General features: G+C 37.8%; 1 protein-coding gene across 2 annotated transcripts in view; it reads left to right on the top strand.

The window, feature by feature from the left end:
* The first annotated feature begins 418 nt into the window (after nt 1-418).
* Nucleotides 419-18,985, top strand: part of ZFYVE9 (zinc finger, FYVE domain containing 9) — a 38,351-nt gene continuing 19,784 nt past the window's right edge. Inside the window, exons 1-8 of one of the 2 annotated variants that reach the window (XM_010289887.1) lie at nt 419-488; nt 1,282-3,356; nt 8,404-8,503; nt 12,247-12,423; nt 12,750-12,919; nt 13,723-13,846; nt 16,730-16,852; nt 18,076-18,231. In XM_010289887.1, coding sequence (XP_010288189.1) covers nt 419-488; nt 1,282-3,356; nt 8,404-8,503; nt 12,247-12,423; nt 12,750-12,919; nt 13,723-13,846; nt 16,730-16,852; nt 18,076-18,231 — 2,995 coding nt within the window. The remainder of the gene's footprint in view (nt 489-1,281; nt 3,357-8,403; nt 8,504-12,246; nt 12,424-12,749; nt 12,920-13,722; nt 13,847-16,729; nt 16,853-18,075; nt 18,232-18,985) is intronic. The other variant, XM_010289888.1, reaches the window with a different exon arrangement.

Here is an 18,985-nt window from a genome sequence, read left to right as displayed (position 1 = left end):
CCAGGTTCACATCAACATGTTTACTTTATTATTTGTGTGTGGCAGGATTTTTAAAAATATTGTTTTGCAAGTGTTTGCAAACACTATGATCTTAAAAAAATATTTCAATTTTGCTTAAATTTTAACACTGAAAAAAATATGTTTATAAACTTGGGAGACTGGAGGTAAAATCCAAAGCAACTTTGGGGAGGTTGTTAATCTAAACTAAGCAAGTTTAAGCACACAAATAATTTTTATTCCTGGAAAATACTTTTGATTTGTGCAGGTAATGTATGTAAAATTTGATTTACAAAGGACTTCTTTTCCCCTTAAATCAGGGAAATATGTAGTGGCACGCTGCTGACTGAAGGTTAAATATCTGATTGTAATTTGTTCTCTGGCAGGTTCAGACAAAAATCTGGTGGTCTTTCCCTGACAAATGGAGAACTATTTCCAAGCAGAGGCATATAACCTCGATAAGGTTTTAGATGAATTTGAGCAAAACGAAGGTGAGTCATTTTGAACAAGATTGTCGATGCACACTAGTTGTATTCTCGGAGAACCCCGTTGAAAAGGGAGAAATCTGTGATACCCTTTTTGGTTTTGAGTTGTAAATTAATCTCAGAACTTGCAAAAAACATCTGTTAATTTTGCATGGTCTGTCTTCAGTATTTGTTGGTAGTATTGTACTCTGTTTCCATTGATCTTGCTTACCTCTTTAAAATTTTGCAGTCTTTTAATAGAAAATCCTCCATACGCTTTCTAAAGAAAGGTTTTCTGAAGCTTAATCTCAGTGGCGATGCTTTAATCATTTATTTTAAACAAACTAGGCAAAACTTATTTTAAGCTTCTTTTGCAGTTTTGGGAGGCTCAAGCATAGAAATATTTTATTAGGTCACATAAATCATATAATGGAAGTTAAAATATTTGAAGTATTAGATTTTTTGCTTAGTCTAATTGCTACTTCTGTGCTGTCAAGGAAATTGAACATTTTATGGGAGTGGGAATCTATCTAGGCATTTCTAGCTGTCTAAAGTATATTAATCAATAGTTCAAAGTTGCTTGTGCAAATTCTACCTGATATTAATTGATGTAGCTCTAAACTTCTTGAGTTCCAGAAACATTATGCAGTTACACTACTAATGGTTGATCATGGATGTTAGTTATGGCAGATGTGTTTTACTGTTGTACCCGTATTTGAACATCTCTACATTTCTGTTTCAGGCATTCTAATGCAACAGAGTTAATAGAACCTGTAGCATTAATAGGACACTAAGTTCTCTTATTTAAACACTTTTTCAGATGCTGCTGTTTCACCTACGCTATTGGGTGCAAAGTGGAATCAGATTCTAGATCCGCCTTCTCGTTGTCTGTCATTCAACCCAACCGTGGCCAATGTGAATGAAGCTACAACTCCTAATGAATGTCAACAGAGATTGAAATCTTTCTCCTTATCTCATTCAGTGACTACACCAACAGGAGGAGGTGATCATTGTGCTAATGGAGAAGATTTTAGCATAAGCCCAGAGACTCCAGTCATGTGGATTGATGATCAGGCAGCAGCAGATGATCAATTGATTAAACGAAAGAGTAATCGGGATGATCAGTATAACACTGTGGAAACAGGAGAAAAGAAATCTGGGAATATAGCTTGCTTGCCAGAGGAGAGAAATGTACTAGTGGTGGCAGTCATGCATAACTGTGACAGAACACTACAAAGTGGCGATTTGCTGGATTGTAAAAATTACAATAGTCAGTCCCTAATGGACACTATTAGCTTTACACTGGATAATGAAAACCAACAGAATGATCAGTTTAGTGTTACTGTAAATGGATCCATGGAAAAAGATATAGATACAGAAAAGCAAGTAAATCGGCTGTGCACTGAAGATGACTCTCTAACTCATTTGATTAATGCTTCATCTGAAAGCCTGACTGTTGCATGCCCCTCCTCTCGATTAAAGGATGATTTTAATATGAGTAAAGATTCACTGTTTTCAGAAGCTACAACAGCAGGGATTAATGCAGTGACTCTCTTACAGAGACCAGTTGATGGTACTGTTAAAATGCAAGAAAATTGTCTATCAGTTGAAAATTTTACTATTAAAGCCATTCCTCAGAGAACGGATCTAGAAGCTAAAAACTCTTCTGGTTCAAGTAATGGAAACTTAATCGTAGAACAGGAAACAACCCAACAGTTAAAGTCTAGGCTATCTGGGCTCACTGAAACTTGTCAACCTAACATGGCTGGAAGTGGCAATTACAAGGAGCGTGTTGCAGAACATTTTGCCCCTGAGGATGTTAGTGCCACTGAAAGCGAAGTCATTGAATGTGATAAAAATCTTGGCACAACGGAATTGCTCAGTATGGCAGAGTGTTACCCTGAATCTCAGGAGATGACTAACTGGGAACTGACAAAGTTGAATGAGATGAATAATAAGCAAACTCTGGGAGAGAATGAAAGACTTTTGCAGACAAAACAGCCTGATGAGGCATGTAGTAATAGTAAAGAAGGTGGAGATGGGATGATGGAGGCAGGCATGGATTTAAAAGTGGCTGGTATAGATGAGCTTGAAGGGTCCAGTCTCTCTGATGTGATGGCTACATCAGCAGCAAGCTCTCTGTCTAATGGTTGTGATTCCTATGGAATGCAGAACCCAGTTGTTGCCCATGTTCCAAAGACTTTACCCTCCAAGGAAGACTCGGTAACGGAGGAAAAGGAGATAGAGGAGAGCAAGTCAGAATGTTACACTAATGTTTATGAACAGAGAGGAAATGAGAACGCAGAAGGGAGCGGTCTTACTTTAAACAGCACTGGTGACCACATAAAGAAAAATTATTTACATAATCTTTGTAGTCAGGTTTCATCCATGCAAGGGCAAACTTCAACTAAACCAGTGACTAATTTGCAATCTATCAGTGTTCCTTTTGGTGGTGCAAGACCTAAACAACCTACAAATCTTAAACTGCAGATTCCGAAGCCATTATCGGACCACTTACAAAATGATCTTGTTCCCCCAAATTGTGGAGGTAATAGTAAAAATAAAAATGTCTTTGGTAAGACACAATTAGGGGGTGCAGCAGACACATTTCCTGGTGAAACATCTTTAAATGCCTCTGTTACTGATACTAATGGGGAACATTTGGAGGAGTATGAGTCTGGAGTCTCGAGTAGTCCGTGCCTTGCAGTAGCCCCAGATAGTCCAGATAATGATCTCAGAGCTGGTCAGTTTGGAGCTCCAGCCAGAAAGCCTTTTACAACTTTGGGTGAGGTGGCTCCGGTTTGGGTTCCAGATTCTCAAGCACCAAACTGTATGAAATGCGAGGCCAGATTTACATTCACCAAAAGAAGGCATCATTGCAGAGCTTGTGGGAAGGTAAGTTCATATTTTGTGAGTAAGCCCAAAGCACTGTTGGTTTTTTTTTTTTCTGATACTGCATAAAATCAAATCAGATGACTTCCTAAGCCACTGGCTCTAGTTACCTGTGACATCTCTTCCTAAAAAGCCTTGTTTGATTTGTGAAGGAAAAAAAAGAGTTTCTAAGCTCTAATCTATTTAGGGTTTTAATAATGAATAACTAACTGTTATTTATAGCTGAAAGAATCATTAGCCTGTATGTATATTAGTTGATTGAAGCAATCGACATTATTGGATTCATGTAGAACTGCTACAAAATGGCTAAGCACAGGAAACTATTTTGCAGAAATTACTGCATTAATAATCCCATCAAAGATACTGAAACATATTGATGGGAATTGGAAGTGTGCTGTTGATTTGCTGGCATTGCTGCTAGTTTAGATGGCTGATCAACTGTTCTTTAAGTCTTCTTCACTAACTTTTCTGATATCACTTACATTATTTTAAAGACTATACAAAAAATATAGTACATTATCTGTAACCTGATATAGGTACACATTGTGAGAAATTTTGTAATGAAGACAACTAAAACATAGTTTCTGAATCATTTTGTGTTGTGTAAGAAATATTTTATTGTTGACTTCTTTTTTTAAAGTTTTATATATGTGCCATCTAGATCAACACAAATTCTTATGTGGCAAGTTTATGGTAAATGGTTAGCTTGTAAAGTATTTCCAAATACCTTGTTATTGAAATACAGTTCAGTGGCACATGGGAAGGAGGAACTTAGGAAAAAATATGATTCGAGAGTTAAACTAACACTCTTGTCAAGTAGATATTAATGAATATTTTTAAGATTAAAAGAAATGTTAAAACCCATGAAAAACTAGAGTAAAAGTAACTTTAGTTCACTTAGATCCTATCCAAAGGTTTCTGAAGTTAATTGAAAGACATCCTGACTGCTATGGGCAAGATCTTTAGCTACCAGAAGAGTGCAGGGAGGCAGAATGACTTGAACAAAGGACCTAAAAGGAGCAAATGTGTCTGGAAAGCTCAAACCCTTATGCTACCTGTTTCTGGAAGCAGGCTAGCAGAAAACCCAGTCTTGCTCCTCTGTAAAGGACTATGTATATGTGCCACTTGTCCCTTTAGTAACCGGAATGCATGGCATTCAGTCTCTTCACTGCAACACCAGATAAATAGATTTCATTCAAATTTCATTTTGAGACATGCTGAAAAATCTTTCCTAGGACACTTTTAAAAGCTAAGCAGACATTCATTGTGCACTGGTCCAGGACTTCCAGTTGCTTGCTTCTGCCCATTCTCTTGCAGTTTGGTTGCAGTGGAAGTCCTGGTGTGGAGCTAGTAACCACAGGAGATGAATAAGCATCATATGAGGTACATGCCTACCTTCTGTGTACCTTTTGGTTAATATCAAAGGGTTCAATTTTTTTCTCACTGCAGTAAAGGGGAATCTCTAAGGTATAGAAGTTAAAGGAATGTCCATAATTTTAGCTTTGATATATTAACTTACACTGTCAGTTATTTACGTAATTCTTTTGTTTTTTATGAGTTTCACAAATATGACTACAATTTTCATTTACAGTAATGTTTTCTATTATTTTTGTGTTTTAAACAAGCTCATTGCTTGGATTTAATTACTTCCCTGGAATGACTGAAGTTCTGAATGGCACGAATGAGAAACAAACAATGAAAATATTTGTAAACAAAATGGATAAAACATGCACAGATAGAGCAAGGCCAAAAAATGTATTGTTTTTATTTTCCTTTTTTTTTTTTAAACTACTGAAGTCAAGCCTTGAAAAGAACAACCAGCGTTGTTTTGGATGGTATGTGGGGAATGGATAAAATAAAAGGTCCCTGTACTCTGTAGACAAACTTGTTTCTCAGATGTGAAAAATACATCACATATTAGCATTTAATATTCTCAGAGTGTTAGAATAATCCTCAGAATGGTATGTTTCTAGAAGCTTTTGTTAGCTAATGTTGTCAGGGCAAAACTTGCACACGTGCAGTCAAAAGATGTGTTTCATGCTTTCTTATGTTTGTTTTTCTCTTAAAAAAGTGCTTATTAATAAATGCTAAGAATTAGTATAAGTCACTTCCTGCACGTTGCTTTGCAACAGTTAATTCCTGTAATGATTCTGGGAGGAAAAAGACCAAAGGCTTTCACAGGCAAGCTGTAATGTATCTAGCTGTAGTGACTTGAGACATAGCTATTCTCAGCTGTCTGCTCTTGCTTTCTGGTTAAGATAACCATCCCCAAAGCAAGTCATGTTGACCATGTGCCTGTGGTCTAGGTAACTGCTTAATCACAGTGACACTTCCACTGTTTCTATTAAATGTATGAATCTCACTTAAAGAATTGGGGAGATAATGTCTTCAGCTCTTGCAACTAATTTTTTCTAGGGAAAGTCATGGAACTAAATATTTTTGAGCGCAAACTTTAGCACAACAGTTTCTTTTTAAGCTTTATTAGCATCATGACAAATCGTTGTAGTAAAGGTGAATGTACCTGTTTAATTTGGGAACGAAAATTGCATTTAAAAATAGTTGAGTTGCACCTGGGAAGTCTGCCTCTGTTTTTAATTTCAGGATAATAATTGCAAAATTAGTGGAAGATGGGAACCTCAGTGAGTGGTAGAAGGTAATATACTTACAGTAAATTTTGAATTAAAATTAAGAACCTGAAAAATGTGTGTGAACACATTCATAAACTTTACGTTATGTATTTTCTATTGTCAGATGAAACAGTCATCCTTGATAGGAAAAACAGAAAACTTGCATGTCATCTTTTTACTGACAGCCAAAACTATTTTTCCACTAAAATATAAAAAAAATCACCAAACCTCCTAGCAACTAATGCTTTACCAACTCCCCATGAACCTGAAAACCCTAATAACATAAAAACTTGCTTTGACACTGCTATGTTTTTTTTAATCACATGGTATACTGAGATAATGACTTGGTGATTGTTAATAACAAGACTGAATTGTCAGTTGTGCTGGATTGTGTTCTTCATCTGCATTACTACTGTTAGAAGGCTGATGCAGCCCAAGAGAGGAGGTGTAGATGTTCTGTCATTGCTTCTGTTTTAATATTTAGATCATTGCACTTGGGAGCTTTGCTGAATGCACAATGTGTTGTTTGATAAAGGGTCCTAAATTAGATATTAATTTGTGTTGGTCTTTCATTTATGGTTGAAGACATTGATTTTTCCATGTTCAATACTGAACTTTTGACCGAAGTTCCTCCCAGAGAACTGAAATGATGTCAAATGTCTCTAAAATACGTTGTAATGTTGTTATTAATATTCCCTAGAATGCTTGTAAATTGGATTAAGTTATAAATGTAGAAATCAAATTTTTAAAGTACATTTGCCTTTTTTTTTTTAAAGCATGTTCACATATGCAGAAGGGTTGCTTTTATTTTTGCATGAAAATGCCAGTGTATACACACTTCTATTTTGTTTCTGAAATATTTAAGTTGCAGTAATTAGGAAACATTAAAATTGGTTGAAATGAGACAGGATGAGCTCTTTTTCTTCACATTGGATTTTCAGCTCTCATGGTGAACTCGGAGCTTATTTTATATGTGCTTATTTTAAACACTCGCCACTAAAAGACTGTAGAGATAATAGGCTGCAAAGTGGACGTAATTGACTGTGATCTGGGTTGAAATTTAGTTAGGCTCACACATATTTTTATGTGAGAATCCTGTGTAGCTTTTTGTCTATATTACAGAAATACTGCTGTTGAAGTGATGATGGAATAATGTTTTGGAGTAAGAAAGCACCACGAATCGTAATAATGCATACTGAATTGTAGATATAATATCCATCTAAAATTAAAATTTGAAATTCTCTTTGATATCTGAACTCATTTGTTAGGTAGCTGCTGCTATTTCTGGATTCCCTGAGTGTGACATTACCTTTCTGAATGAAACAGGTATTCATCACATGTCACCTGAATAACAATTCTGAGGAAATACTTTTTTTTTTTTTTAAACAAAGAAAATATTATTCTGTAAAACAAATAAGAAATCATTAGGGCACCTTGATTTGTCTATTCCACAGGATTTTGTGATTGCAATTGCTGTTGTAGGATCATATCTGTGTGCATGTTTTTGTTTTGGTGCACAAGCCATGCTCACGTTTTGTGGTTTTGCTTGTCTGGAGGAAGCCTCAACTATGTTTCCTGCCCAGGACTGGGGGATTGTTAGAACTGGTTCAGGTGGGAAGCACTAGCAATGCAACTGCATCTCCGCAGCAGGTGTCCCCACAGGGATTTTGCACCAGGTCCCCACTTAGCAGCCGGTGTGCGTAAAATGCAGTTTTTGATTTCTCTCTAGTGTTGTGATGCTATAGTGTTTGTAATCATATAAATGCGAGCTTTTTTTAAAATGCATATACAAATGGAGCAAGATTTTTCTTGCACTACCAATGACGTTCAGCTTTTTTAAATGTCTTGCTTTGTATGTTGAACACTTAAAACATTTTGACACATCACTGTTCACTTAAGTCTCAACTGAGGAATAGCTTGTTATATATGAAGAGATTAAATAGCTAGAGTTGCTAATATAGATGAATTGCCCTGCTGCAAATAAAAATGAGTTGTTTGAATTAATCTGTACCACAGCAATCTCTTACGTAGAGAAAACTTGTGCATGTAAATGTAATTGATTCTAGAAAGTACTCATACTTTTTCTAAGACTGAAATAAATTCCAAGTTGTTAAGTCTGTGAGGGATTTTAAAGTGGTAGGAATTTATTAACCCATTGTCATTTATGCCAAAGACACTTTAAAAACACCATGCAATATCAGGACAACATGCATTTATGTGTTCCACATAATACTGCTTCATCAGGATTAAGTAGGAAAAGCACCCTGGGCAGGTGTTAGTCACTGTGGCTTTAATGGAAAAATACTGATAATTTACCTCCTTATTTTGCATGTCTAGAGCTTTATGGATATTCTCTTGTCTGAATTCATCAGCTCATCACATATTTTTGAACACTACTGAAGTTGTTTCCCCTTTGGTTCCAGGTTTTTTGCGCAGCATGCTGTAGCCTGAAGTGCAAGTTACTGTACATGGATCGAAAGGAAGCTAGAGTGTGTGTAATCTGCCATTCGGTACTAATGAATGGTACGTGGAAAGAGAATCTCAGCTGCAGTGCTTCACTGGCTTTGTGCTGAGCTACAGTGATGCTATTAAAAAAAAAAAAATCTAAATACTTTTATTTGTGTGGGTAAGTATTCTAAAACAGCAAAGGCCCTTGAGAGATCAGCATGGAATCTCTGTGGAGAGTGGGGATTCCTACACTAAATATAATTAACAAAATGCAAAAACTGGTAAGGTTTTATTGAGTTTGAAAGCTTTCATTTGTGAGCCCTATACCAAGATTGCAGGAACTGTGATTTTTTTTTTGTGTGGGTGGTTTTTTTTTTTGTTTGTTTGTTTACTTGTTCGTTTTTACCTCAGGAGCTTACTGTCTGTCCTTTGATGCCTGAGCAGATAACCTGTTACACTTTTGTATGAAGTGCCAAAGAGAAGAGTAATGTAGTTGTGCCTCTTCTAGATTATGCACTATAGGAAACTGTGAAACTAGTATTTAACCAGAAATTAATCCAACTGTTCTTCTTCCGTAACTCCTTGGTGCTAGAGTAGGTGCTCCTAGCTAAAAACTTGTCCACAAATGTGGACAGCTGAGTTTGGATTATTGCTTTGGGCACGTTACTGGAGAGTCTGTCAAAGCCAGGATGGTGCTGTGGCTAAAAGCCTGATGCGAACCTGGGACATATGAGAGAGGTCACAAGAGTGACAAAGTTAACAAATAGAACAAACAAGAAGTTATATTACTTTTGCTTGGTGTAAGGAAAGACTGTGCCGATGGTCCATGGAATGCATTTTGTATTTTGTCCTTTATAGTATTAACACTTCAGATAAGTGGTGTAAATATGGGCAAACACAGAGTATTCTTCCCACTGTGTCTTGAGGCTTCTGAAAATTTCAAGAACTTCCTGAGCTGGCAGTTACCTTTGGGTAATTATGCTGTCCAGCTGACTTATTTCCATGACACTGAGACAGCTGTTGCTGAAAGACTCGATGTTTAGTTTTTATGGCTTGAATTGAGAAGGTAGAAAAATTGGATTAGGTTGAGAGAGGATCCATGTAAGTGTTTAAATCATGAGAAAACCTGTCTCATCATGAGACATTCCAGGCATTCTGTCTTTGGTTTATTAATGGAAAGGTCAATAGGTGACCTGATCTTGGGGTATAAATATATATCTGGATAACTGAAACTTGATGACAGAAGTTGCTTGCATTGTAGAGGAAGGTCTGACAGGTGCACTCGAACATGTAGTGGGTAGAATGAGAAGTCAGACAAATTCAGGTTCTAAATGCAAACTTTTAACCGTTAGGATGACTAACTATCCTGATAATTATTGAACACTTATCATGGAATCCTCTTTGCTGCAAATATTTAGTTAAACTTTGGAGACTTTCATAGAAGATTGCTACTGTAGTTTTAACCAAGAATTTGTTAGGAGAATTCTGGTTTATGTCAGCATTCAGACAAGGTAATTTTGACAGTATCTTTACGTGTTCATGGTATAGTAGATTATTTGGGCTGCTGTTTTCAGAAAGATCTGTTAATTTGTTGAGCATCTAACTAAACTTAGAAGCTTATAGGTTATATTTTCCCTCCAAAGTAGTTCAGTATTATGCAGGTTTGGTTGAAAGTAACCGAGTGCCTAGTCTTGAGATGAGCGTGCAAAATTAGTAGACAGTTTCTGTTATTAAACAGGAATTTTTTTTTTCAATTTATAAAAGATTAAAGATTAATCAGTGTGAAGTGGTAGGTTTTAATTATTAATAGTTCTTTACTGTAGGCCAAATGTGTAAGGTGACAGGAAATTGTAATATCTAGAAATTAAAATGGAGTCCTGATGATGACATTGAAGGGGTGCTAAAATGTTACATTTTGAGATGGAGAAATTACCACATTTCAAGGTGTACAAGAACAAGGAATTGCGCATACACCTGGCAAAAGACATCTGGCTCCTTTTGGTGGTGAGTAGGATTTGTTTTCATCTGGGGAAAGGAAAGAATCAGAAAATATTTCAGTTGAAACCAGAAGTGTTCTTGTAAAAAGGTGTAATAAAATTGATCATATTATAATGGTTTCCTTCTAAAAGCCTTTCTGTCCTGTCGCCAGGACGGATACACATCAATGGCAGTGAACAGTGACACCAGTGCTTGGTTTATTATAGGGAGAGTGCTGCCTGCATACTTAGGTGTATTTGCCCCGGGCTACCTCTCTGTTTCTATCCCTGCTGCAGCGCTTTGTGATGGTGCTTTTGGTCACCAGTTAGTTAACCTGTAGCCTGATTGCATCTGATCCCTCCTGATCCTCGCAGTTTCTTTGTTGGTACAAGTTGTTGGGTTTTTTTCCACTCAGTGCAGCAGGTTAAGCATTAATCTTTGCACAGTCTTGGAACCGGGGGTAGGAATCACACTTTAAAAGTAGTTTTTTCATTTGGTTGCTTGGTATCTGGTCTGTGTTTCACTGAGATGTGGGGGGAGGGTTGTATGTTTTCTGGCACTTTTCCACGACCAGGCTGTGTGTTTAATGTTTCCAATGCTATTTTTACTATATTTTCAATTGGTAGATATGCTGACTTGGCACTTTGCTTGTTTTAGGGAAGGCTTTAAAAAAACTCTTTTACCACGCTATGGCTTTACTAATAAAGCGATCCTAGAGATGTAACTTTTCTTTGTGCATTTTTAACACTTCCTTCTTCCAGGAAGGAGAGTGAATACTCTAAATGAATACAGAATTGCTGTTTAAAAATACTTCCATTTAATTAATTTTCTCAAATGGAAATGTTAATACGTTTTCCACTGGCAGACATTTCGGTCTATTGGTTTTGCAGGTTGATGGGAGGAAGCAGGAGTGGTTTATGTTCTGTTATGTTCTCTTTGGGGTTTTTTGATCATGTTAGTTTCACCTTGGTTTTCTGACAATTCATAGCCAAAGGAGCCCAAAGATGTACGTGATTTATTCAGGCTTTATAGCTGCTCTGAGAGGTTAGGTGGCATGATATTTATGCCTGACTAGAGGAATGCATTTATTTGTAACATACCAATATGGCTGAAGGTGCAAGCACACATCTAAGTTTTCTGGTACCTTGCATAGCTACAAGCCTTTCTTAAGATTAAAAAGAAGTAGTACTGTGGAGATAGTCTGTTTCACTAGCTAGAAGAGAGATTTCCCTCTGATGGATGTTGTTGACAAAGAAGTTTAATGTGTTATTGTTTGGGCAATTGAATTAAGGCTCAAGTCATGCCTTCAGAACTAATAGCATATGGGTTTTTTCAAAGTTAAGAGTTAAATTATAGTTCAGTTGTTGAACTGTACTGCTCTGCTCTGGATATAAAGAAATGCAAGATGCTTTTTGTCATATACAAAAGATAGATCTGCTCAAGTGTCCTCTAGGTTATAAAGCATTTGTAATAGGAATGTCCATCTGCCCGTGCAATGTGATAAATATACATGTATATAAGAGTGTTTTAAGCTAAATCTTTGAAGAAACAAAATGAAGCATGAGGACCTAAATGTCATTCAGGCCAGTGTATTGTTATAATTTTCAGGAAATATTTCAAATGAACGTATATTTTTATTGCACAGGACCAGTGCTGTTTCTCCTCCTGCTGTACATTTTCTTGCTTAATTACAGTCTCCTGGGCTTTTAAATAGAGGAAGAGAGATGGTCTTTGGGAGGTAGCAGGGTCCATACTTACCGTAGCTGAGAACTTAACACAGTGTTTTGGACTGTTAGACACCTTCTTCTGTGCTCATGTTTCTTGTTCTTTGTTTGCTTTAGCTCAAGCCTGGGAGAACATGATGAGTGCCTCAAGCCAGAGTCCTAACCCTAACAATCCCGCTGAATACTGTTCTACTATCCCTCCTTTGCAGCAGGCTCAGGCCTCAGGTGCCCTGAGCTCTCCGCCTCCCACTGTCATGGTACCTGTGGGAGTTTTAAAGCATCCTGGAGCAGAAGGTAAGGGTACTTCTTTTTTCTTTACCTGTGATAAGAGCTTGGAAAGAATATCTGCATTTCATCCATTCCAAATACTCTAGCTAATGCCAATTGCAACGTTCCTGCCCTCAGTAGGGATATGAGGTTTTTAAGGACAAGTAAACTGTTCTCAGCAGATGTGTTTGTACGTGATGCTGCCATAGGGAATGCACTACATGATGTCTTAAGGGCCTTCCACCCCACGTTTCTCTATTTATTTTTTTTTTCTCTTTTGCTCTTCTGTACTCAAATTTTCCAGTCAATGTTGCTGTGAGATCTTAAATCCTATTTTTTGTTGTTCTCTCTAGTGGCTCAACCTAGAGAACAAAGACGTGTTTGGTTTGCTGATGGCATATTACCCAATGGAGAAGTTGCCGATGCAGCAAAACTGACAGTGGCTGGGACAACTTCCACAGGAACCTTAGCAGTGTCTCATGATCCATCAAAGACTGTGACCAACAACACTTTATCAGCAGAAGTAAGGAAGTGTTACGCTATTCACCACTCAAAACACTATGCTTGCTTTGGTCATGAATAGTATATTAGCTTCTGTGGTGATTTCAGTAAGACTGATCTAGAAAATCTGTTGAGGCTTGTCTTAGTATGTTGTATAGCAAGTGTCCTCACTTATTTTAATGTTTGCAGAGTGCTGAAACAACCATGTATTTTGAACTGAAATAATCTATTATGGGGCAGAGCAATAAGTGATGTTTGAAGTCTGTGTGCTCGATGGCTTCCAAGTGTTAGGCTGTACAGGCTGTGTATGAAGGATATGTGTGTAATGCATGTTTTGAAAAAGCTGAGTCACAGTCAGCAAGGGGTTTGAAACAATAAGGTTGTCATAGCACAAAGCAGAAAAATACTTTGTTTGACACTTCTCATAAAACGATGTATGCAGGAAAGTGCAGATACAATCTAACAATGTTAAATCCACCATGCCCCATGTAAATCCACCATATCCTCACTTCCATGTGGGTGGAATGGAGACTTTGCAAAAAGCTGAGATGGGCATAGGTACATTTAGATTTTGTAAAGAAATGGGTATGTGTGGTGCTAGAGAAGGGAGATGCAGTCTCTCTCTAAACAGACTTTTTAGTAATAGTTCACATACAGGCGTCATCACATGATCATCTATTGTTAAAGAGCCAAATAACTCGGTGCTTCTGGTTCTTCAGCAGGCACAGACTCCTTCACCTACATCTAGTAATCTAGTCAGCCAGCTCTTACATTTTTATCATTATTACTTTTGTAATGTTGTCCTTTCTTGTTTGCTTCCTGTAGGCTGATAATGCTTCTGTATTCTCGGGTAATATAACTCAGGTTGGCAGTCCTGTTGGCAGTGCAATGAATCTAATTCCTGAAGATGGTCTTCCCCCAATTCTCATCTCCACTGGAGTAAAAGGAGGTGAGGGTATAATTTGGCAGCTAGCTTTTATGCTTACCAGTTGCAATTAACCTAATAGTTACTGTGTTTATTTTAAAAATAAGATGCTGGCAATATTGGAAGAAATTCACAAAGTACTCATGGCTAAATGTTGTGACACTTATTTGCACGATTGATCCTTATTAGCATCCGGGAAGAACCCCGTCTTGCAATGGAATTACTGTAAGAAGTGAAACACAAAGCAAAAAGAAAATTAACTTCAGTCCAGAAATATGTGCTAATTTCTTCACTAATCTGACTGTAGGGAATGTTTCACACAGAGATACATTTTAATTAGCCTTATGAATATTCATGCTTCCCTTCTCTGAAATTCTCTTGGAACATCCATTCCATCTGAGGCATCCCCGAGCACTGCTTTCAACAGCACTATTGCACATCTTGGCCCACAGTGAAGCTTTTAGTAATTGTGATGTCCCCTCCCAGAGTATCCAAATGGAGGAGGATTGAGAAAATTAAAAACCAATTTTTAAAAGGTTTAAAAAAGTATGTATTTGTTTATCTGATAGTTGCTTTCCACAGTCAGATTCATGACATCCTTTAATACATTCCTAGGATTATTTTTTCAGTTTTGATTTTTTATGGACTCATAGAATGGTTTGGGTTGGAAGGGACCTTTCATGGTCATCTAGTCCAAGCCCCTTGCAATGAGCAGGGACAACTTCAACTCGATCAGGTTGCTCAGAGCCCCCCCGTCCAGCCTGACCTGGAATGTTTCCAGGGATGGAACATCTACCACCTCTCTGGGCAACCTGTGCCAGTGCTTCACCACCTTCACTGTGAAAAATTTCTTCCTTGTATCCAGTCTAAATCTGCCCTCTTTTAGTTTAAAACCATTACCCCTTGTCCTGTTGCAACAGGCCCTGCTAAAAAGTCTGTCCCCATCTTTCTCATAAGCCTCCTTGAAGTACTGGCAGGCTGCAGTAAGGTCTCCCCGGAGCCTTCCCTTGTCCAGCTTGAACAACCCCAACCCTCTCAGTGTGTCCTCATAGGAGAGGTGTTCCATCCCTGTGATCATTTTTGTGGCCTCCTCTGGACTCATTCCAACGGGTCCATGTCTTTCCTATGCTGAGGGCTCCAGAGCTGGACACAGTACTCCAGGTGGGGTCTCACCAGAGAAGAGTAGAGTATAGAGGCAGAATCCCCTCCCTTGACCTGCTGGCCATGCTGCTTTGGATGCAGCCCAGGATACGGTCGGCCTTCTGGGCTGCAAGCGCACATTGCTGGCTCATGTCCAGCTTTTCATCCACCAGTACCCCCAAGACCTTCTCAGCAGGGTTGCTCTCAATCCCTTCATTCCCCAGCCTGTATTCATACCGAGGGTTGCCCCGAACCAGATGCAGGACCCTGCACTTGGCCTTGTTGAACCTCATGAGGTTCTCATGGGCCCATTCATCAAGCTTGTCCAGGTCCCTCGGGTTGGCATCCCATCCCTCAGGCGTGTCAACCGCACCACTCAGCTCGATGTCGTCTGCGAACTTGCTGAGGGTGCACTCAATCCCGCTGTCTATGTCATTGATGAAGATATTAAAGAGTACTGGTCCCAATACGGACCCTTGAGGGACACCACTTGTCACTGATGTCCATCTGGACAGTGACCCATTGGCCACTACCCTCTGAATGCAATCATTCCTCATCCACTGAACAGTCCACCCATCAGATCCATATCTCTCCAATTTAGAGAGAAGGATGTTTTGGGGGACCATGTCAAAGGCCTTACAGAAGTCCAGATAGACATAGACATTTTTTTATTCCTATTAAATATTTTGCTGATACAGTGCATTTCTAATGTTAAGCTGGAAGTAACTTTTTATTGAAGGATAGTGTCAAAACCAAAATGTGAGCATTTGACTTCAAAACAAATCTGTTCCATCCTGTCTTAGCTGTTCATGTGGGTGCCTGATTATTCAGTTTCCTCCACAAAAAAGGAGTGAAACTACAGTATACTTTTCAGCTTTTATATAGATAACCTCACATAAATCGTATTTTTTATGCTAAGTTGATTTTGTTTCATATGCTGTCACATATTGGATTTTCTGTGCAGCATTTTACTTCTGATATTCTAATTCTATTTTAAAAGATTCCAAAAACATTTTTCACATTAGAAAGCAAAATTACCTTTCTTCCTAGGTAGTTTTAGCTGGAAAAGTAATACATTTCTTTTAAAATCTTTTTTCATCAGTATAACTATTTTTTGTTAAAGCTTAAATGCAGAGTAGATTATAATCACATGGATGAGAAATTTTAATTTGCTAGTTGTCATCTGGGTCTAATCATAGAGGGACACTAAAGACATATTTGCAGTTTCCTGTTGGGATCCATTTTACACTGTATTTAGACCTTCTATGATTTATTAAAAAAATGTTTTATATAGTTTTCCCCTGTTTGTTATCTTAATAGCAGCTAATGCACAGAAAGTGTAAGTTACATGACACCAGGATAGACCATGTGTTGGTGTTTGTAGTGCAGGACTGATGTTCTTGTGCTTTACTGTGATTTAAATAACTATTGTTAACTTCTTTGTCATTTGGGATTTCAGTTGACACCATGACACATTTCTCAATTTGATTTCCATTTTCTCCTCCAGTTGATACAAAAAAAAAAGTTGATTTATAAAACAAGCTGCACTTTTCTAAAGGATGTACAGGGGTTACGCACATAAGTGATACTGAAGTTTGAAAATACCAGCCTAGGAAACAATCAAGCAAATCAGCTGTACTTAAATAAGTTTTTTTAAAAAGATCAAAACAGCAAAAAGCATCAGAATTGGGGTTATCTGATTATAATGCAGAGTACTGTACCAGTAAGTTAAGGACTTCACTCTGTGTTTACTTTTTTCTTTCATAGACTACGCTGTAGAAGAGAGACCTTCGCAGATCTCTGTCATGCAGCAGCTGGAGGATGGTGGCCCTGACCCTCTTGTATTTGTTTTAAATGCTAATTTGCTGTCCATGGTAAAAATAGTAAATTGTAAGTTTTTATTATCAAATAAGGCTTGGGGTATGAGAGGGGAAATGTTATATATATTATTAGTATGAACAGTGGCATTTTTATTTGGTAGGATAGTCTCTGAAAATGTGCATGGATTGAAAATGTACTACTTAGCCACACTGCATTAAATTATTAAAGGCTCTTTTCCAGTGCTATTTTTTCAGAAAATATAAACTAGACTGATAGAGCCTCCAGTCTCAGGCCTGGAGATAAGTGTCTCCTGTCCAACTTGGTAGGGCAAGGTATTTTATCACTCGTTCTTCCTTTGGTTGATTAACTCATTTCCTTGTCATCCCATTCTGGAAAAAGCAGATAGGATCCCATAGTAATGCACAGGTTCCGTTCCACTGTGCACCTCTTTTATCCTTTTCTATACTGTGCATGTGTGCGTGTGTGTGTATATGTCCTGAAGGAGGAATGAATGGTGAGGCATATAGATGACTTCTCATGTTAGTACCTCAGTTGATCTCTGTCGGATAAGAAGACGTTACTTGAGAAATTGAGAACAACAGTTTTGCAGTAAATGTTTTCGTTCTGTGAAAAGTTCATACAATAAATTCAGATATTTATAAACCTTTCAGCATCTGGTTAGATAGCAGTACAATTTTTTATGTATGTATAAAAATGTCTTTAGTATGCATATATATATATACACACGTATTAGATGAACAATTTTAATAACTTAGTATTCTCAACAAATGAATTGTGAAGCTTAGAGCATGTGTCATCTCTAACACTCATGTGAAGCAGAACAACAGTGGCGTCTCATGAAAACACCTGGCATCCAGCTATCCATCTTGAGAGAGAGAGATGTTTGAAACTGGTTTAGCTGTCAGGATCATGATATGCACAGCCAACAGCCTGGCCTTTTCCCAGGTTCCTTCATTCCCATTTAAATCCTGGCCTTTAATTTGGATACAGAAACTGCTAAAAGTCTGCTCTGTAGTGTTAAGATCTGACTGGGAGTTGTAATGCTCTGGTTCTTCCTTAGCTGTAAACTGTGAATTACTGAGCTGCTTTTGTTTTGGATGTGCTTGCTTGCAAGGTAATGGATTTTGAACCTAATTTGTCTGTGTGACAGATATCGCAACGAAACATGCTGTAAAACTGATTCTTGAAAGAGCTATCTTCCTGTAGTGAAATCTAGGGATATTTTATGAAATTCTGATCATCTGTTCCAATACATGTTTTGCTCCCTGCAGATGTGAACAGGAAGTGCTGGTGTTTCACTACAAAAGGCATGCACGCAGTGGGGCAATCAGAGATAGTCATTCTCTTGCAGTGTTTGCCTGATGAGAAATGTTTGCCTAAGGATATCTTTAACCATTTTGTGCAACTTTACCGGGATGCCTTAGCAGGTAGGAATGCTCTCTCTTAGAAACGGTTTGCATAGATGATCATACTGGGTCAGATACTCACATTTTTGTCATTTAGCAAATGGCTATTTTTGTATAAAAGAATATAAAAAGAGAATAAGGATCAAAGCTGATAGGGGGCTTAGTTGTTACTGGTTATTAGTACCCAGTGGTATATTCATCTTATCAAATAGAAGTATTAATGAGATGCTGGTAACTTGGGGAGCTGTTCCAAAGATCTTCCAGCCTTCCTCTGGGTGCCAGCAGAAGAAAGAAGTTTGCGCTATAAAAGCCATGCATAGACTATTGCAGCAATGGAGCAGGAGGACTCTGCCTGTGACAGCTTTGTGTTCAGCAGCCATTGCTGAATGTTTGCGCTGACTGCTTCTGCTAAGCACTGGGTTAAGTACATCTGAAATTAGTACTGTACTTCATTTAGCAGCGAGTGTAGTAGGATACTCAGCAGGGCTCATGGGTACACTAATGACATTGCTTCTAATTTTTTTTCAGCTTGAAGTCAGGGTAGCTTTTTTAAAGATAAAGAAAATTTTGAGAATTCTTGTGGGTAGTATGTTAAATATCCGCAAACCAAGTATTTCAGAAATTTGATTCCCACAGTGTGTGTGTTTATTGCCACATTATGGAGATCCTATTTATATTATCAAGTAATACGAATATATATGTATATGTGTGCTTGGAATGAATTGTAGGACATTGCAGAAATTATCCCTGAATTTTGCATTTTAGTATCTCAATT

The sequence above is a fragment of the Phaethon lepturus genome, unplaced genomic scaffold, assembly GCF_000687285.1.
Source record: "Phaethon lepturus isolate BGI_N335 unplaced genomic scaffold, ASM68728v1 scaffold5666, whole genome shotgun sequence".
NCBI classification, from domain to species: Eukaryota; Metazoa; Chordata; class Aves; order Phaethontiformes; family Phaethontidae; genus Phaethon; species Phaethon lepturus.
The sequence above is the reverse complement of the archived record's forward strand: the minus strand, read 5'-3'. Positions and strand labels throughout refer to the sequence as shown.